This window comes from Heterodontus francisci, chromosome 6 (assembly GCF_036365525.1).
Source record: "Heterodontus francisci isolate sHetFra1 chromosome 6, sHetFra1.hap1, whole genome shotgun sequence".
In the NCBI taxonomy this organism is placed as follows: Eukaryota; Metazoa; Chordata; class Chondrichthyes; order Heterodontiformes; family Heterodontidae; genus Heterodontus; species Heterodontus francisci.
Window position 1 is genome coordinate 64,049,834 of NC_090376.1, and position 21,720 is coordinate 64,071,553.

The window sequence follows — 21,720 nt, forward strand, 5'->3', positions numbered from 1 at the left end:
GTGGTGCCAGCTTCTCCTGGATGGGAAAGAGAAGGTGTGAATAACACACGTCACGCTGAAGATCAGGAACAGATGGGAAGATCGTGGCAGATAATATGGTAATGTCTGCAGATAGGTTTTCTAAATATTTAAACCAGGGTCCCGTCGCAGAGTGGCAGAGAGGCCGCCACAGAGCTTCCCCACTGTTTGGGAGATTGGGCCCGGCAATCCCGGTGTGGGTTCCATGGTGGCCGCTGCCGCTCTGGTTCTCTGGCCCCCACCCACCCCCCCCCCCCCCCCCCCACCCACCCCCACATCAAACCTGAAATTGGTCTGAGAACAAAATCCAGCCCATTGTGTGAAGCAGAGTGCGAGCTATTGGGGCAGAATTTTATATTCCCATTCGAGGTGGGAGTAATTGTGAGATGGCATAAAAATTGGCATCAGAGAGAGGCGTGCTGGGTTGCTGGCATGTTCCCATGTCCGTGCCATTTTCACTCTGGTAGGAGCTGGGGAGGTGGGGTTGGTGGTTACCCACCTGCAAACAGCGGCTAGCCTATTAGACTAATTAAATGGCCTATTAAGGCCACTCAACAGAAGCCAACACAGCACCCGCCCATCCCCCGAGGCCGAAACACGGACAGGGGATGGAGGGCCAGCGTTCCATCCCACTAGGGACACCCTACCCTCCACAATAACAGCCTAACAGCTGTGGCCTTTTTAAATTGAAAATTTTTTATCTTATCTTCAGAGGGTGCCTCTATCATGAGGCACCCTCTCTCTCTATCTCTCTCTCTCTCTCACATGCATCAGCAGCTCTAACCTCAGACAGGACTGCGAATGTGTCATGCTGGAGGGGGCCTCCTATTGGCGCTCCAGCCTCAGGAGGCTGCCCATTGTCCTTAGTTGGACAATGAGCATGCTTGCTGGCCGCTAATTGGCCATTTGGCCATCCTACAAAAATCACGTCAGGCATCTGACATCAGCACGATGTGAGATCAAACCCCAAAAATTCTCCCGACATCAGGATCCTGACCCCAAAACAAAAATCCATCCATTGGTCCTTTGGCATTAAATATGGGACATTGTTACTATCTTATTACCCACTTTTCAGTCAGCCCTTCTCCTCAATGAGTTTAATAGGATGGTCCTGTGGTAAGGGAGCATAAATATCATTGTCATTTCTCATTTCTAAGTGGAGAGTATACTTCAGCCTTTATATTTGCATATTAACAGACAGTGCTCGGAAGGACAAAGGACCATTCCCTGACACATTCAACCCACAATTCACCTTGATCACCAGGTATTGTGTGTAAGGGGAGCATTTCAGAGACTGCTAAGGTGATTCAATCCAGGACTTGTTAGACCAGCCGGTCACATGAATAACTGGCTGTTCCAGGTCTTTTGAACTAGTCACAGAGAGTTTGAACTGAGAAAGGCTGTTTGCTGCTGGGATGGGGAAGATCTCTCCTGTCTGATCCCATCTCTTTCTCACAAGCCTCTGAATCCACTGAAGACACATGAAACCCAAGAGAGAAAATTCTCCTACAGTGAAAAAGGTTTAAGAAGAATACTGGGCCCCAACGAAAAGCAAGATCTACCTACAATCAAGGACTCTACAGTGAGCTCGAAGAATCGTAACAAAAACTCTTCAGATATTACCTCAAACTTTTCCACTTTTTTTTTTGCTTTTTTCTGTCCCTATTTGCATGTGTGTATCGCATATGCATGCTAGCGTGGGGAGTGTTGTGGACCTGTAGGCGTCAACCGAATTAGAGTTTAAGTTTAATAAATTACAACTTTTCTTCTTTAAACTTAAGAAAACCTGTTTGACTGGTTTCTTTGCCTTATAATTAGAAAGTAGTGAACAAGGATTCACCAAGGGGGAGCTAAAAACAGTGTGTTTAAAATGAAACCCTGTTACGGTAAGACCAGGTGAAGGCTGAGAGGGACCCCTAGACACCTTTCTCACCTGATCGTAACACTATTGATAAATCTGCTTCACAATGCAAGCTAGTGGTGAGAGCATGGATTATACAGTCACATATCATCATATTACTGGGAAAGGTCTATTTAAACGTGATGGGGCAGGCATCATCAGATACTGAGTCAGGTATTATCACTGTAAATGCCATTGGGACTGTTCACTGAAATTTGAATGGAAAGATGACAGATCAGAGCAATAATATTTAGGTAGATGATCTAATCAAAATGTTATTGTTTTAAGGATTTATTTTGGTGAAATTGCTGAAGTAATCATCTGTTTGGAAATATTTTTCAGGCATCCTCATTATGATGTCCTTGTGTGATAATGTCAATATCTATGAGTATATCCCTTCCGTCAGACAGACTGATCTCTGTCACTACCATGAGCGATACTATGATGCTGCCTGTACCTTGGGTGCCTACCACCCTTTGCTATATGAGAAACTCTTGGTGCAACGCATGAACAAAGGAATGGAAGCAGATTTATATACAAAAGGAAAGGTTATTCTGCCTGGCTTTAGCACCACAAAGTGTTCGAGAGAATGATGAACTTTGTGCTGCAGAATGATTGCTGGTTATGTACTGCAATACAGAACATGACAAATACGCTGAAACTTAAACAAAATACTTGAAATTACTAGATAGGACCAATTTCAGGGTAATATCAAGTTAATGAGCCATGGAGACTACAAAACAATCTTGTTCCATCATATTGAAGCTTTTGTATTTTGTACAAATGTACTACAACACACTATACTTAAGGGACACCATCTAAAGTTAAATTTCAGATAAAACATTGACATACAAAGAATTCCCCTTTCCGCCCATGGCATTGCTAACAGGTCATTGTATGAATAGGGCCTGTATGATCTTAAGTACAAATTGTGGTTAGTTTTGCTATTATATAGGCCAGATGATGGTGTAAACAATTGAAATTCTTAGTTATGTATTGAAGTTCAGTGACAATTACTACCAGAAGTTACATTTTGCATTGTGGATTATTTTGCAGTAAATTTCAATCCCTTTTTTCAACCATGTGACTTCTCTAATCCACTATAATTTAACAGTATCATGTAATTTAGTGGTAAAATATGTGGCTGGGTTGTTTGTGTTTTATTCACATTTCTGCTCAGCTGGTAATAACAGTTTGAATTTGATAATCTAACTGGAAATATATATAACATTTAAAAAAAAAATCTAATCTAATGCCGGTATAAATGTACAAAATATAAATATGCTGAAGAATATTTAAACATTGCACCTAAAAATATCTGGAACTAATACTGATAAATTCTTAAAGGACCATAGTTTTTCTGAAGTTTATTTAGACAAGATTAATTCCCCAAGAGCTCCAATGTGTTGAGTAATTTGGCATGTGTACTTAAATCTCCTCTCCACTCCTGAATGTTAACTTTTTATTGTTGTAGTAAAATTTCCAGCACATCAAGCCAAAGTTCCTTGCCAAATGCAACAGTAAGTTGGAGTTCTAAATACCTCACCGTGATGGGACGTTGTTCACACCTATGATTTACCCCTCAAGTTACCAACCTCAGCTATGTTGCTATGAAAGGAATGGGGGAGGATGGGGGTTGTAGGGGTCTAGTAGAGGGCAAACATTTCTGCATAACATGAAATGAGAAAACAGTGGGCCTGTAACCCTGGCTTCCTCTCTGGTCGTCTTGAGGTTCTAAAGAGTCCTACTGCAGATGCCTAGACAGACACGCAGGAAGGTCTATAGGAAAAATTAAACATTTCACTAAAAAAAGCTATAAAATGGGAGTATTCATGCAAAAACCCAGAAAAAAATTCATTAAATGGTTTCAGAATTAAGGTCTAAATATTTAACAATCAATAACTTAGTCACACTGTATCCTGACAACAAAAATGGTGCTGTTGCAGTGAATGATGGGAAGGAGACACGGGCTGAATTTTAGTAACGCACCGCGTATTGCGGCAGCATGCTTTGAAATCAGCAGCCTTCAGGTACAGATGCGCCATCACTGAACCCCCACGATATTTCACGTGGGGGCTCATTTAAATAGAGCGGGTGGAAAGGCTGTCCCTGATGACATAGAGGGGGTGGCTGCTCCGTCCCCCGCCATGCATCCGTCACCTCTGCGCAGGCACCGGTGCCATTTTTAAAGGGCTTCAAGCCCTTAGGAACAAATTGAAGTTTTAAAGGTACATTTCGGTGCATTATCTTTAAAAAAGTAATTAAAGGCTGGAAGCCCTTTCCCAAATAATCCCCCCACTGTTTTTTTTTATTTGCCTATATCTCAAAGACTTATTTTATTCCCAACCCAAACATTCCCCCCAACCTCATCACATTTGTCCTTCAACCCCTTCCCACCATCCCCACAGCCAATATTTCACTCCTCCCCCTTCCCACCGGTGACTCGCCCTGAATCCCCAAATGGGATTTGGAAGACACAAGACTTCTGGCCACCGGCCGCAATATTGGCATGAGAACGCCACCCAGTCCAGGTAAGTTAATTAACATTTTTGTGCATAGGTTTGAGTAGGCAAATGAAGGCCCGCCACCTGGTGGCGGGGGGCTGCACCGAGGCCTCACGGCACTGGTAAAATGCGAAATGCGGCGGGGCCTTCTTGGCGTTAGGGGTCGTGGCGGGCCTCTCCTGGTAGAATTTTCCGCACTCCCCCTCCCCCACCATGATTCCTGACGCCAGAGGCCTCATAAAATTCAGCCCCTTGGTTATCATGCTTCAGTATAAACAAGATTGTAACATAAGGACCACACCTGGAAGGGGGAGAAAGAAGATGGGGAAACCTTTTAAAATGGCTATTGACAACTTGAAAAAATTCTTACAGGCATCATATATCACAATTATCAACATTCTGATGTTCCAGTAAAATAATAATATAATTTTAAAATTACATTATGCTTTCTAGATTGCTATTTTCCCCCATTTTATAGCAGATTTTACAAACTGCACACACTGATTCCAAATATACAGCAGGGGAAGTTCATAAGGATGACATTTAAAAAAAAATATACAGGACATCTCTTACATTTAAATCAGAAGCTTTTCCATAACATAAGTTAATATTCCAATGTAAATGAAGAAGACAAAATGGCATGAAGTTTTACAGGATAGGCAGTGAATTCCTTAAGCTGCATCCTGGTATTCTGATTCTGGGCTGCATTCATAAAACAGTGTGATTCTTTTTATTGGGAAACCCTAGTGAAGGGCCAATGCCAAGAGTGCAAGTCATCATCAATGCTGAAAAGAGTAGGACTATGAGCTGGATTTTACCAGCCCCTCGACGCCGTGAGTCGTGGCAGGTACCCGTAAAATGCTAGTGGGAGTGGCCCGCCACAACCCACGATGCTGTGAAGGCCCCGCCGGATATTAGCGGTGGCGACGAGGCTTCAGTGCCCCCCCCCACCCACCCCCCGCCACTTGGCAGCGGGGCCTTCATTAAAATATTCAAATGAGGGTAATCAGCATGCAAATGAACTTACCTGCCACCGCCAACAGTCCCACGCCAATTTTACAGCCAACGGCTGCCACTCGCGTGCCATCATAATTCCATGCAGAGTTCCGAGGCAAGACACTGGTAGGGAGAGGGAGGAGTCAAATTATCAGGGCAGCGGGGAAAGTGGGAAAAACAATAATCATTAGCCATGGGGATGGTGGGAAGGGGTTGAAGGGCAAATGTGGTAAGGTTGGGGTGGGGGGGGTGGTAGTTCATGCTGGGACTAAAATACATTTCAATCACATCAGACAATAAAAACACCATTGTGGGGGTTGGGAAAGGGCCTCCATGTTTTAATGTTTTATTTGAATGAAAAGTGTTGTGACAGTGCTTTAAACATTTAAAGTTACCTGAAGGGCTTGAAGCCCTTTAAAAATGGCACCGGCGCCTGCGCGGTGGCGCCGGATGCCATTGCCCGAGACGTGGCAGCTGCTCCTTCCATTTAAATGAGCCCCTGCGCATAATATTGCGGGGGATCTGCGGCGGACAGGCAGGCAGGCTGCTGACTTCAAAGCATGCCGCCATGATGTGCGGCACACTAATAAAATTCAGCCCATAAGTGTCTCATCCCTCAGATTTTAAAGGATTGTCGGCCATAGAAGGAAAGGAGTATGAAGGCAGAAAGGATTTATAAGGCTTTGGCCCTCAAATAATGGTTGCAGTAGGTGGTCTAAAGAAACTTGACTTCAGCACAATGAAGATAAAAGAGGGAGGAAGACTGTAGCATGCCACATTTGGAGGTTAGGAGACACAAAAGAGGAAAGTTTAAAACACAATGGCATTCACTATCGGAGTTATCACACATTACCTGAATACAGAAATTCCTGGAAAATATTCCGTTGCACCACAACTTTATTTTGTGGTTAATTCTCAGAAATGACATTATAATTGCTGACGAGTTGTCCAGTCAAATTATTAATCACTATCACTAGAAGAAAAAATGATCAAGCCCGAAATCTGTGTCTATAGTGAACTTGAGAAATGATACTTTTAAGTCTGTCCAAAAATCTTATTGGTAAAATCTTTCGGATTGTGTGTGTATTAAAATTTATTATGAAGATTTTGTTCTTAATAATCTGTCTGATGTTGCTGAACTAAAAGAGATGCCATATATTTTACTGCTTAACCCATAGAATGCCTTTGTTTTTCTTACAGGGATAATATTTCCAAACAGTCATTTGTGACTCATTGTTATTCCCAGATAATTGTTCCTTCATTTCAGATAGTATGTTCTTCAATCTATTCGGATTGATGTTTTTAACCTTTTATGAAATATAAACATAAAAATGACCATTGGCGATATTATGTATTCATTTGAATTCCTCTGTTGTGTATTTTAGTTTAAATGGAGTAACACCTCCACTAAATGAGTAATTGAGAAATGCCCCTTCATTCCATTCAGCATTTTCCCACTAACAGTGCCAACAGTAATATTCTCATCATGCAATTGTTATTAAATCACATTAAAGAACCAACAATTCATTTACAAAAAAAAAACATTGAGGAGTATCAAAGATAGCACCACTGATTTTATCATACTGTATTTTAAGTACTGTTTCAAAAGCATTACTTTCAAGATGACTTAATCAGACTATGAAACCCCTTAATTGCAAAATGAGAGCAGATTTGAACTTCAGTTGGTCTCTAATTGATTAATATTTATGCACTGAAATTTCTAACTTTCAAACTAGCAATTCCAAATAATCCCTTTTTACCTGAGTACTCTGAAACCTTACAGCATCAATTAAAATATGACATTTGCAATTCTGGCACTTGTTGAACAATGTGAAAATGTTAACAAAATAAAATGATTTTTTTTATCTGAGAGTATATAGACTGTTTAACATGATACCATACAATCTTTCAATCTTAAAATTGTAACAGAGATGACTGGTGGACTGAATAATCCATTTTAAGAAAAATCTGTGGATTAAAGCGTGAATTGATATAATTCTGCAGCAGAACAGGGAGTGTGCTCATATAGACACTGGTATGGAACTGAAAAGGAATACATCTATGATCTAGTGTCTGTTTTTATATAACTTTACCTGAAAGCCCATTTTACCCATGCTGTGCTCAGAATATAGTAATTTTTGAGGTTTGTTTAATGAGCCTAGTTATTGTTTTAAATATTCTGCATTGTAAATATGACAAAATTACAGCCTTAAGAAGTCCAAACCAGAGATCTGTTTTAGATAATTGATGCGACAACTGTGTTTGGTGCTCATTATAATAACATTTTAAAACAAATTTAAAATTTTCACAAACTCTTAACCAATTTTTCTATTTGTTCTGATTTACTATAAGCTTGCATTCCACTGAGCTAGCAATCAGCAAAGTAGGAACATGTTTATCTATGTCAACGTTCATATTTTTAGGTTTTAGTTTTGTATATTTTATATGTATACATACGGAATAGAACTTCTTGTAAATAAACATTTTTATCTTCACCTATCTGTCTGTTGAAAATATTTATTTTAAAAGCTGGAGATTGTGCAATAGATGTGGAATAGCCTGATGGCGCACAACCAGGGCTTAGTGGGACAGTGAATGAGCAAACGTCTCTGAGCAGAACAGATTTACCACTGAGGTAACGAGGGAATGGAATTTAATTAAAGTTCAGCACTCATCTTTACTACAACATGTAGACAAGGACAAACATGTTGGCCCAGATTTTGCAGTGGTAATGACAGAAAAACTGTTTGCCATCATGACTTCGCTGAAACTGACAGCAAGGTCTGTGGCTGGATTTTATCCGGTCCTTGGAGATGGACTGGGAGGCAGTAGGGGGGGGTGTGGGGAGCGGCGTGGGGTGGTGACAGGCAGTGTGCCCGATGTTGTCATGCCCCCATGCCATTTTTGTCTGCAGTGGGCACCATGGCAGACAGGAAGCCTGCTGGGAGGCCAATTGGTCCACTTAACGGCTGCCTCCCGACTCAATTGGCATTTAGTCAACATCGGAGGGGCCTGCTGCCACATGGAGACAATGTCAGGTGAAACCTGGCAGTCTCCAAACAAGATCTGGGGGTGGGGGGAGAGGGGCTTACCCCTCTAGGGGCAATCCATTGCCGAGGTCAACGGCTACCTGCATGGAAAGACATGCTCACCCTCACCAAACAACCCTCCACCCCCTCGCCGGGGCCAGCCTGACTGGCCCTGCAATCCTGACCCAACTTACCTTGGTCCCAGGGCCTCCTCCATCTTGGCTGCTCCTGGCCTCCTGCAGTACCAGCTGTGGCCATCGCTCCTGGTGGCACTGCTTTGTCAGGGGGAGATCATGTCTAATTTTTTGAGGAGGTGACTAGATGTGTAGATGAGGGTAAAGCAGTTGATGTTGTCTCCATGGACTTCAGTAAGGCTTTTGATAAGGTCTCGCATGGGAGATTGGTCAAGAAGGTAAGAGCCCGTGGGATCCAGGGCAATTTGGCAAATTGGTTCCAAAATTGGCTTAGTGACAGGAGGCAGAGGGTGATGGTCGAGGGTTGTTTTTGCGATTGGAAGCCTGTGACCAGTGCCGTACAGCAGGGATCGGTGCTGGGATCCTTGCTGTTTGTGGTGTGCATTATTGATTTAGATGTGAATATAGGAGGTATGATCAGTAAGTTCGCAGATGGCACGAAAATTGGTGGTGTCATAAATAGTGAAGAGGAAAGCCTTAGATTACAGGACGATATAGATGGGCTGTTAAGATGGGCAGCGCAGTGACAAATGGAATTTAACCCTGAGAAGTGTGAGGTGATGCATTTTGGGAGGAATAACAAGGGAATATATAATGGGCGGCAGGACCCTAGGAAGTACAAAAGGTCAGAGGGACCTTGGTGTTCTTGTCCATAGATCACTGAAGGCAGCAGCACCTGTAGATAAGGTGGTTAGGAAGGCATATGGGATACTTGCCTTTATTTGCTGAGACATAGAATATAAGAGCAGGAGGTTATGATGGAGCTGTATAAAACGCTAGATAGGCCACAGCTGGCGTACTCTGTACTGCTTTGGTCGCCACACTATAGGAAGGATGTGTTTGCACTGGAGAGGGTGCAGAGGAGATTAACCAGGATGTTGCCTGGGCTGGAGCATTTCAGCTATGAAGAGAGACTGGATAGGCTAGGGTTGGGACCTGATTGAGATATACAAAATTAGGAGGGGCATGTGACAGCGGAGGTGTCAATAACCAGGGGGCATAGATTTCAGGTAAGGGGCAGGAGGTTTAGAGGGGATTTGAGGAAAAGAATTTTCACACAGAGAGTGGTTGGAATCTATAATACACTGCCTGAAGAGGTGGTAGAGGCAGGAACCCTCACAACATTTAAGAAGTATTTAGATGAGCACTTGAAACACCATAGCATACAAAGCTACAGACCAAGTGCTGGAAAATGGGATTAGAATAGATAGGTGCTTGATGGCTGGCACAGTCACGATGGGCCAAAGGGCCTGTTTCTGTGCTGTATAACTCTATGATTCTATGCAGTCTCTGTTCCATTTCTCGGTCATGTTACAGACCCAGACGTACTGCAACCACAGCACCCATACCTCTTGGAGTGTTGAGTCACCAGATCCTTTGGCCACCTCGAATGTATGTAGCAGCGCACCATCAAGCCTCCAAAAACAAGCCACAGCACTTCTGCTAACTTTACCACAGCTGAAATAAGTCAAAAGCACCTCACCTGCAAGTTGGATGCCTGGCCCATTAAATAGCACTAGTGGAGGGTCCCTGATACTGCTAAACATATGTCTGATAGACATAACAATCAGATCTATCCTTACACTGCCGGCTCACACAAGGCCCACCTGCGCTAGCACCCTGCCCAGCATGTGGCACCGTATGTGACTCCCCAGAAGTGGTCGGCAGCGCAGCCAGTGCCATTTTATGGCTTTGAAGCTTCTGTAGCGTTGGCAACAGTAGCACTACAGAGCACAAAATCACAGCCGACAACTGACTAAGTGCATTGCATGTGGCTTCAACCAAGTTGTAATATAAAGGAAATTGTTATGGCATGCATACTTCAGTCATCTACTGAAGGTAAGTCTTACCTTGGCTGAGTTTCAAAGGCTGGCAAATTTCCCCCCATCTTCCTCCAGGTTCTTTGAAAGTAGGACACTGTTCAACACTTTGTACCACCCATTGCACACAGGATGGATGGCTCTCCTGTGGAAACAGTGCCCTTCAGTGCCAAGTAAGGCAACCTTTCTTGTGCAAGGACCTAAGATATCACCAATATTGTGACAGGGAGGTTTACTAGTGCTGTTGGGGAGGGTTTAAACAAGCTTGGCAGGGAATGGGAACCTGAACGTAGATTCAACAGGGAGAGAAGTAAAGCTGCAAATGGAAGGCAGAAAATGAGTAAGTGAGTATGGAGGGCAGAGAAAACAAAGAGTAAAAAATAGTCAATGAAAGAGTTGTTCAGTAATTAGTGGCATATACTTCAGTGCAATACTTCAATGCAAAGAGTCTAGTGAATAAGGAAAATGAGCTGAGGGCACAGATGGACACTTGAAAGTATGAGACCATAGTTATTACTGAAACGTGGCTTAAAGGGCAGGAATGGCAGTTGAACATTCCTGGTTACAGGGTTTTCAGATGAGCTAGAGAGGGGAATAAAAAAAGGTGTGGGGGGACGCAATATTGGGTTGAGGAACAATCACAGCTGTGAGAAGGCATGATATGTGAGGAACATCAGGAAATGAGGCCATACGGATTTAACTGAGGAACCAAAAAAGGGCAGTCACACAGCTGGGAGTAAACTCTAGACCCTCAAACAGTTGGAGGGAGATAGAAGAGCAAATATGTAAGCAAATTGTTCAGAATTGCAGAAACAATAGGGCAGTAATAGTAGGGGATTTCAACTATCCTAATGTTAACTGGGATAAATCAGTGTAAAAGGTTTAGAGGGTGCAGAATTCTTAAAATGCATTCAGGAGAACATTTTTGCCAATACATAGCAAGTCCAACAGAAGGAGGGGTACGGTGGTGCAGTGGTTAGCACCACAGCCTCACAGCTCCAGTGACCCAGGTTCAGTTCTGGGTACCGTCAGTGCAGAGTTTGCAAGTTCTCCCTGTGACAGTGTGGGTTTCTGCCAGGTGCTCTGGTTTCCTCCTGCTGCCAAAGACTTGCAGGTTGATAAGTAAATTGGCCATTGTAAATTGCCCCTAGTATAGATAGGTCATAGAAAAATTGTGGGGGTGTGGCAGGGAATATGGGATTAATGTAGGATTAGTATAAATGGGTGGTTGATGGTCAGCACAGACTCAAAGGGCCTGTTTCAGTGCAGTATCTCTCTATGACTCTGGATTTAGATTTAGGAAATGAAGCTGGACAGGTGAAAGGGGTATTAGTGGCAGAAAATTTTGGTGATAGTGATCATAATTCAGTTTGATTTAGTATAGTTATGGAAAAGGACAAAGATAGACAAAGAGTAAAACTTCTAAATTGGGGTAAATCCACTTTTACTAAGATGAGATGTGATTTGGCAAAAGTGGATTAGAAATAGCTACTTGAAGGTAAATCAGTGTCAGAGCAGTGGAAGGTATTCAAGGAAGAAATAGACAGGATTCAGAACAAATATGTTCCTTCAAACAGAATGGGCGGGACTCCCAAATCTAGACCTGCCTGGATGCCAAAGAAGATACAGTGCTGAATTTTACCAGCCCCACGACATGTGGGTCGCAGCATGGGTGCTGGTAAAATTATGCGGGGAGAGGCCCGCCTCGATTCGCGACATTGACAAGGTCCCACTGCATATCGCCGGCGGCGAGGCGACCTTGGTGTGGCGGTCGGCGTTTCATCTCTGTATGCAGATTGGCAATAAATGTATGCAAAATAACCTACCTGCCATCCTATGCCGATTTTATGGCCTCCGTTCAGCCTTCACGCTCTTTTGGAACTCTGCATGGAGTTCCGAGGCGAGAACCTGGTGGGGAGGGGGGAGGAATACAATTTTCAGGGCAGGAGGGGTGGAGTAGTGGGGAAATCAATTTTTATTTGATGTAGAGATAGTGGGAAAGGGTTCAAGGGCAAAAGATTAAAGGTTGGGGGGGAAAGTTAGACAATGAAATGACCATTGGGGGGGGTTGGGGAAGGGCCTCCATCACTTATTTTTATATTTAATAAAAATCAATTATATTTTCCCTTTAAAAATTATAATTATTTGTAAGGGCTTAAAGCCCTTTAAAAATGGCAGTGGCGCCTGTGTGGTGGCGCCGGACACCGTTGCCAGGGACGTGGCGGCCACCCCCACACGTCATCGGGGGCGGGCGCTCCACCCCCACTATTTAACTGAGCCCCCGCGCAAAATATCACGGGGGCTCCTCGGCGGCCGCTGAATACGCCGCAGTGCAGCGCGTGCCCAAATAAAATTCGGCCCACAGAGTAGGAGAAGGCAAAAAAAAAGTTATGTCAGATACCAAGAGCTCAATACTGCAGAAAGCCTAGATGAGTATAGAAAGCACAGGGGTAAAATTAAAAAGGAAATTAAGAAATCAAAGAGAGAGCATGAAAAAATATTGGCAAGTGAAATCTAGGAAACCCCAAAGATGTTTTATAAGTACATAAAGAAGTAAGAAGATAACTAAAGAAAGAGGAGGGCTGATTAGAAACCAAAAATGTAGCTTGTGTGTGGAGGCGGAAAATGTGGGCCTGGTTCTTAATGAATACTTTGCATCTGTCTTCACAAAAGTGGGGGACAATGCAGACATTGCACTTAAGAAGGAGGAGTATGAAATATTGGATGGTGTAAAGAGGAAATATTAAAGAGGTTTAACACCTGTGAGAGTGGATAAATCACCAGGCCCAGATGAAATGTATCCCAGGCTGCTAAGAGAAGCAAGGGAGAAAATAGCGGAGGCTCTGATCATTATTTTCCAATTCTCTCTGGTTAGAGGCATGATGCTGGAGGACTGGAGGACCACTAACATTGTACTGTTATTTAAAAAGGCAGGAAGGGATAGCCCGAATAATTACAGGCCAGCTAGCCTAATCTTGCGGTGGGGAAATTATCAGAAAAAATTCTGAGGGACGGTGTAAATCATCATTTAGAAAGGCACAGATTAATCAAGAACAGTCAGCATGGATTTGTTCAGGAAAGGTTGTGTCTGACTAACTTGATTGAATTTTTTGAGGAGGTAACAAGGAGTGTCGATGAGGGTACTGAATTTGATACAGTCTACATGGATTTTAGCGAGGCTTTTGACAAGGTTCCACATGGCAGACTGGTCAGAAAAGTAAAAGCCCATGGGATCCAAGAGAAAATGGCACGTTGGATCCAAAATGGTCTCAGTGGCTGGAAGCAGAGGGTAATGGTCGACGGACATTTTTGTGACTGGAAGGCTGTTTCCAGTGTGATTCCACAGGGCTCAGTATTAAGTCCCTTGCTTTTCATGTTGTATATCAATGATTTACACCCTGATTTTAACTCTGTACAAGGGGATGTGTTTTGAGGGAGTTAAAATATCATCCCTGAACTTAAGTGCAGGGGGCATGCCTAAGAAGTTTGCAGCTGATACAAAAATTGGTTGTATGGTTTATCGTGAGGAAGAAAGCTGTAGACTGCAGGAAATTATCAGTGGACTGGTCAGGTGGGCAGAAAAGTGACAAATGGAACTCAATCTGGAGAAGTGTGAGATTATACATTTGTGGACAGCAAACAAGGCAAAGGAAGGCACAATAAATGGTAGGCTACTGAGAAGCGTTGAGGAACAGAGGGACCTTGGAGTGTATCTCCACAGATTCTTGAAGGTAGCAGGACAGGTAGATAAGGTGGTTAAGAATGCATAGGGGACACTTTCCTTTATTAGCTGAGGCATAGAATATAAGAGCAGAGAAGTTATGCTAGAATTGTACAGAACAGTTAGGCCACAGCTAGAGTACTGTGCACAGTTCTGGTCACCACATTACAGGTAGGATGTGATCACATTAGAGAGGATACAGGTGAGATTTATGGGATGTTGCCAGGAATGGAGGACTTTAGCTATGAGGAAAGATTGGATAGGCTAGGGTTGTTTTCTTCGGAACAAAGTATGCTGCGGGGAGATTTAATTGAGATATATAAAATTATGAGGGGCCTAGATAGAGTCGATAAGATGGACTTATTCTTATTTCCCTTCGCAGAGAGGTCAATAATCAGGGGTCATAGATTTAAACTTATTGGCAGACGGAATAGAGGGGAGTTGAGGAGAAATTCTTTTCACCCAGAGGGTGGGTCTGGAGCCCACTGCCTAAAAGGATGGTAGAGGCAGAAATCCTCATTGCATTTAAAATGAATGCTGTAACCTACAGGGCTACAGACAAGAGCTGGAAAGTGGGATTAGGCTGGATAGCTCTTTTTTGGCCAGCATAGAAATGATGGGCCAAATGGCCTCCTTCCCTGCTGTAAATTTTCTACATTTCTATGCTTTAATCTTTGCAGGTGCTGCAACATTACTATCCAGTGATGCACACCTGCTGCTTGTGATGTTCCTGTTACCAACAAAATATACCCCCTTTTGCTGATAGCTGCAGTCCCTCTAAGAATTGGAGCTGTGATGATTTCCCATATCTCCCTTTCAGCAAGCTCCTGGCAGCAGACCCAATCCAACCATCCCAATTCTGGTATGATTTTTTTCAACTAAATTTGTTTTTTCTAAAGCTCAACATTTTTGGCACAGTATCTTTTAAAGGTATACTGTTGATAAAATTATGCTAAATTTCATTATATGCTTATTTAAGGACAGCCTACTTTACATAGAACTATAACACTTAAGCCTTACTGCTTATTCATGAGGATATAGATAATAGGGTTGTACACAGTGCTGCATTTTGCCAGGATGGCTGGCAGTATACTGGCTGCTGGTGTTATCAAGTCTGGTTTACCAAAGGTTGCAAGTAGTGCTAGAACTCCATAAGGCATCCAGCAAAGTAAAAAAAATACCACAGTGGTAATCACCATGCAAAGCACACGGTATTCTCTTCAACGGGCTGCAGTCCTTTTGATCTTGCCAACCAGTTCAAATAAAAAATAACACTTTACATTTGATATAGAATTCATGTAGACTATCCATGCAACATGATAAAATAAATAAGACATTTTAATCCTGCCATTACCAATTTATTCAAGTGCCACTGAAATGTTGTTACAAAGACTTATGAATCCAGTGTTGCTTCATAGGGACATCAGGACTGCTGGTGCAATACTCTTGAGTTATGTATATCAACCAAGCAATTGAAATTCTCCCAAAACACTGGGAACAGATATAATAGAGGGATAAAGTGGTGAAAACTGTCTTTAATCAGTAATGTTAAAGCAAGAATTATGGCGTTCGAGAGCTAGGCCTGGAAATTCAGTAGCCTCTATTTTAGGGTGCCTTACCCGCGGAGTGCTGACAGCCCACGCTCAAATAGGAAGGTCCAAGGAGCCCAACAATTTGGGCCTTGGACCTCATTATCATGTAGATGGCACAGCAATAGGAGCCTGCACAGATTCATACGCTAATTTTCAGGTAAGTGATTCAGTAAGATCATGGGAATCTGGAGGTCGAATGACAGCCTCGGAGTGCAATTGGAGAGCTGTCAGAAGTCAGGGAAGAAGATCATGGGGGTCTGAAGTATTTTGGGGGGTGAGGTCAGAATTGTTGCAGGAGTTGCTAAGAGATTGGGGCTGGGAGTGTTATGAGATCAGGGGAGCTGAGCCCGACGTCTTCCTGCTGTCGTGCCTTTTTGCCAGAGGCAGGAAATGTGGCAGACTGGCTGTCAGCCTGGAGCCCAATTGAGCCACTTAATTGGCCAATTAAAGGCCACTTCTCGCCTCTGCTGGCATATTGCCAGCCGTGGTGGGGGGGCTGCTGCTGCCAAGTGGGGACACCGTCCAGTGAAACCAGGTGGCCCTCAGCAGGCTCCAGGGATGGGGGGAGGGCACCCTTCTTTTTGGGCAGTCAGTGCCCATGGAGGGGCCTCCCCAGTAGCAATGGCCACCACCACAGTAATGGTGCCGCTTTCCCTCAAAAACCCCCACCGCCCCCCACAAATTGCTGCGGCCTGCTTGCCTGGCCCCGATGTCCCCAGGGCCCGCATCTGTTTTCAAGGGAGCGTGGCCTTGATGCGCTCTCATTCTGCAGGTGCAGCCCCAGCTAGTGGTAGCACTGTGAAGGCTGCTGAGCTGCCAGCCATCTGATTGGGCCAGCAATTCTTGGGGCAGGTCACCATCCTTAATTGGTTACTGCCGGGAAGATGCCTCTCTGGGTCCTGCTGCCAGCCTAAGCAGGATTGCCTCCCGCATTTGACTCTGGCAGCGATGGAACTAAGAAACAGCAAGGGTCAGAAAACATTGGTCGGAGTTGTTTAAAGGCCACCAAACAGCAGTGGTAATGTAATTCACCATATAAGTCAGGAAATTAGAGGTGCATGTACCAAGGGTAATACAGTAATCATGGAGGATTTCAATCTACATATAGACTCGGTAAACTTTATTCATACTAATATTGTGGAGGAAAAATTCTTCGAATGTATGTAAGATGATTTTCTAGAGCAGTACGTTGAGGAACCAAATAGGGAACGGGTTATTTTAGATCTAGTGGTGTGCAATGAAAAAGGGCTGATAAATAATCTTGTTGTAAAGGAGCTTTTAGGAAAGATTGGCCATAATATGATAGAATTTTACATTAAGTTTGAAAATGATGTAGTTCAATCAGAAACTAGGGTCTTAAATCTAAGCAAAGGAAACTATGAAGGTATGGGGGCAAATTGGCTATGGTAGATTGGGAAACTATGTTAAAAGGTATGATTGTAGACAGGCAATGGCTAACATTTAAAGAACTAATACATAGTTTAAAACAAAAATACATTCCTTTAATGCACAAAAACCCAGCAAGGAAAGTGTTCCAACTGTGGCTAACAAAAGAAATCAAGGATTGTATTGGAACAAAGGAAGAGGTGGATAAAGTTGTTAAAAAAAGGTAAGCCTGAGGATTGGGAGCATTTCAGAATTTTGCAAACGAAAAGCAAGAAAAAAATTATGAAAGGCAAAATAGAATATGAGAGTAAACTAGTGAGAAACATAAAAAACAGACTGCAAAAGCTTCTATAGGTATGTATAAAGGAAAAGATTTACAAAGACAAATGTGAGCACAGTCAGGAGAATTGATAGTGGGGAATAAGGAAATGGCAGAGAAACTAAACAAATAGTTTGTGTTGGTCTTCACGGAGGAAAATACTAAAAACCTCCCAGAAATAATGGAGAATCAAGGGACTAGTATAAATGAGGAACTACAAGATATTAATATTGGTAAAAAAGTAGTATGAGAGAAATTAATGGGACTGAAAGTAAATAAATCCCCTGAATTTGATGATCTACATCCCAGAGAGTTGAAATAGGTGGCTGTAGAGATAGTAGATGCATTGGTGGTCATCTTCCAAAATTCTATAGATTCTGGAATGGTTCCTGAAGATCTGAAGGTGGCAAATGTAACCCCACTATTTAGGAAAGGAGGGAGAGAGAAAATGGGGAACTACAGACCCGTTAGCTTAACACCAGTCGTAAAGAAAATGCTAAAATCTATAATAAAGGATGTGATAACAGGACACTTAGAAAATAATGGTAAGATTGGGCAGAGTCAACATGGATTTATGAAAGGGAAATCATGTTTGACAAACCTGTTGGAGTTTTTTGAGGATGTAACTAGCAGAATAGATAAGGGGAAACCAATGGATATGGTATATTTAGATTTTCAGAAAGCTTTTGATAAGGTCCCACATAAGAGGTTAGCAAACAAAATTAGAGCACCTGGGATTGGGGGGAATGTACTAGCATGGATTGATAACTGGTTAACGGACACAAAACAGAGAGTAGGAATAAACGGGTTATATTCAGATTGGCAGGCTGTGACTAGTTGGGTACCGCAAGGATCAGTGTTTGGGCCCCAGCTATTCCCAATCTTTATCAATGATTTGGATGTGGGGATTAAATGTAATATTTCCAAGCTTGCAGATGACACAAAACTAGGTGGGAATGTGAGTTGTAAGATGAATGCAAAGACACTTCAAGGGGATTTGGAGAGGCTAAGCGAATGGGCAAAAAATTGGCAGATGGAATACAATGTGGAGAAATGTGAGGTTATCCACTTAGGTAGGAGAAACAGAAATACAGAGTTTTTCTTAAATGGTGAGAGATTCAAGAAGGCATATGGCATGCTTGCCTTCATTGGTTGGGGCATAGAGTATAAAAATTGGCAAATCATGCTGCAGCTGTACAGAACCTTAGTTAGGCCACACTTAGAATACTGTGTGCAATTCTGGTCGCCACACTACCAGAAGGACGTGGAGGCTTTGGAGAGGGTACAGAAGAGGTTTACCAGGATGTTGCCTGGTCTGGAGGGCATTAGCTATGAGGAGAGGTTGGATAAACTCAGATTGTTTTCACTGTAACGACGGAGGTGGAGGGGCGACATGATAGAGGTTTACAAAGTTATGAGCGGCATGGACAGAGTGGATAGTCAGAAGCTTTTTCCCAGGGTGGAAGAGTCAGTTACTAGGGGACATAGGTTTAAGGTGCGAGGGGCAAAGTTTAGAGGGGATGTGCGAGGCAAGTTCTTTACACAGAGGGTGGTGAGTGTCTGGAACTTGCTGCCAGGGGAGGTGGTGGAAGCAGGTACGATAGCGACGTTTAAGAGGCATCTTGACAAATACATGAATAGGATGGGAATAGAGGGATACAGTCCCCGGAAGTGCAGAAGGTTTTAGTTTAGACAGGCATCAAGATCGGTGCAGGCTTGGAGGGCCGAATGGCCTATTCCTGTGCTGTACTGTTCTTTGTTCTTTGTTGGGAAATGTTGAATTTCAAAGATCTTGGGTGTCATTGTTCATGAGTCACTGAAAGCTAACATGCAGGTACAGCAAGCAATTAAGAAGGCAAATGGTATGCTGGCCTTCATTACAAGAGGATTTGAGTATAGGAATAAAGATGTCTTACTGCAATTATATAGACCCTCGGTGAGGCCGCACTTGGAGTATTGTGTGCTATTTTCGTCTCCTTACCTAAGAAAATATATACTTGTCATAGAGAAAGTGCAATTAAGGTTCACCAAACTAATTCCTGGGATGAAGGGATTGTCCTGTGAGGAAAGATAAAATAGATTTGACCTTTATTCTCTGGAGTTTAGAAGAATGAGAGGTGGATCTCATTCAAACATACAAAATTCTTAGTATTTTAAAAAGTCCTAAAAATGCTAAACAAAAGCTATGGCCGTGATTTTTTGGGCTAGCTGTGGCCCTGTCCAGCAGCTGGAAAGTCAGGGGTAATCCTGCCTCGGCCATTTCTAGGAGCCCTGACCAGATTTTATGTGCACCAGGCAATTAACTGCCTGGCATCGGGGCTCCTGTCCTTATAAAGGATGAGGTCCCACCTCCAAGAGCTGCCAGCCAATCAGAGGACCAGCAGCTCTTCAGTCCCAAAGTTCCACCAGGAGCGGTGGCCACTGCTGGGACTGCAACCAGGCTGGAGCAGCATCATGGGCACCGCCCCGGAACCCAGTTAAGTGGTGTCAGGGTCGCCAGGGCCAGTCAGGCAGGTGACATCAAGGGGTGGGGCGGTGGTTGGCGAGGACAGGCATAGGGTGCATGCATGGGGTAGTACCCTGCCACTGGGGGGCCCTCTGTGGGCCACAGGGTGCCTGATCGGCAGGACCCCCCCCACAACCCCAAGCCCGCAAGGAGGCCATCAGGGTTTATCTGGTGGTCTCAACACATGGTGGAGGGCCCCCTGCCACTGATAAAATACCCGCAGTGGCACAAAGGGGCCCTTATTTGGCCACTTAAATGCCTCAATTGGCCTCTGGGTGGGAGGGTCATCCACCCCCTTCTCTATGGCTGGTAAAATGCCAATGGCGGCAGGAAGGCAACAGGCACGCCACTCCCCCCACCACCCTCATACCCAATTTCCTGCCTCCCCCCCAACCCCCACCTTTCTGCCTGCACCCTGAGGCCCCGTGAAATCCCAACCTACATATTTTGGAACCTTGACCTGGCTGTCATTGTAATGGGGAGAAAGAACAACTGGACACAAATTACTCCTAAAATGCCTATTTCTGCAGATGAATAATGCAGGTGATTCATTGTGAAGCTTGAAGTTATGGATAGCTAGAACAATGAAGTGGTAGAGTAAGTTCAGTCTTGGTCAGTATAGGGCATGATGTACATGTAAAGATTGGGCAAAAGGGCTGCTGAGCTCTCACCTTTTAATTTAACTGACTCTGAGTGCCTTTCTCCAGAAAACCCCTGCTTTATAAAAGCGCTTGACTGATGGTTTGAAGTTTCAGATAGTATTATTAAGGTGTAGTTCACAAATTACTCCCATTTTTTAGTGGCCTTGCACAAATTGATGAACAGTCTGATACTAAAATCATCGAATCATAGAAAATTTACGGTACAGAAAGAAGCCACCCAGCCCATCGTGTTTGCGCCAGTTGAAAAAACTAGCCGCCCAATCTAATCCCACCTTCCAGCACATGGTCCATAACCTTGCAGGTTACAACACTCCCGGTGTATGTCCAGGTACCTTATAAATGAGTTGAGGGTTTCTGCATCCACCACCGATCCGGGCAGTGAATTCCAGACACCCACCACCCTCTGGGAAAAAAGTTTTTCCTCATGTCCCCTCTAATCCTTCTACCAATCAACCTAATTTGACCTCTCCGCTATAATGCTCTACATAGTTGTTTTCTTTTTATCACCCAGTGCAGGAAAGAAGAACATAAAATATTATTCCATCTATTTAAAAAATAAATCATTTTTAAAAGAACACATGTTGCAGTTGTTTCAATTTTTGCTGCTGTAGAGACTCCCTGGGTTTATATTCCTTCAATTTGCTGCCTGTTCAGAAGCAGTGATCAGGCAGTAAAATGGAGCGATTTGATTTGAGCGATTTCGACACCAAATATTGCACCAAAAGTTAACCTTCTTAAAACAGTACTACCTATTTCAATGTCTGCTCCGATATTTATAGATGGGGAAGGGTGAGTGTGGCCTTTGTCTCCAAGCAATTTCCTACAATTTATTGCCCAATGCAACCTCTGGTTGTTAAACTTATATTGAACCCTGGTTATACTACACTTGGATTTCTGTACACAGTTTCCATCTCCATATTACTGATCATATCAACACATAGAGAGAACACTGTCACTATATAATTGTTGATATGATCAGTAGTATGGAGATGAAAACTGAGTACAGCATTCCAAGTGCAGTATAACCGGAGTTCAATATAAGTTTAACAATGCATCCCTGCTCCGTATTGTGT

The 21,720-nt window shown here is 43.3% G+C and overlaps 1 protein-coding gene across 2 annotated transcripts in view; it reads left to right on the top strand.

Annotated features, from left to right (window-relative positions):
• The window catches only part of LOC137371348 (beta-galactoside alpha-2,6-sialyltransferase 2-like), an 84,079-nt gene extending 76,164 nt beyond the window's left edge, over positions 1-7,915 (top strand). The window contains exon 2 of one of the 2 annotated variants that reach the window (XR_010975207.1): positions 2,261-2,345. Coding sequence is in view for 1 of the 2 variants with exons in the window: in XM_068033804.1 (XP_067889905.1) it covers positions 2,261-2,511 (251 nt within the window). In the remaining variant the exon portion in view is untranslated. Of the gene's footprint in view, positions 1-2,260 lie in introns of both variants that reach the window. The other variant, XM_068033804.1, reaches the window with a different exon arrangement.
• Positions 7,916-21,720: the final 13,805 nt, after the last annotated feature.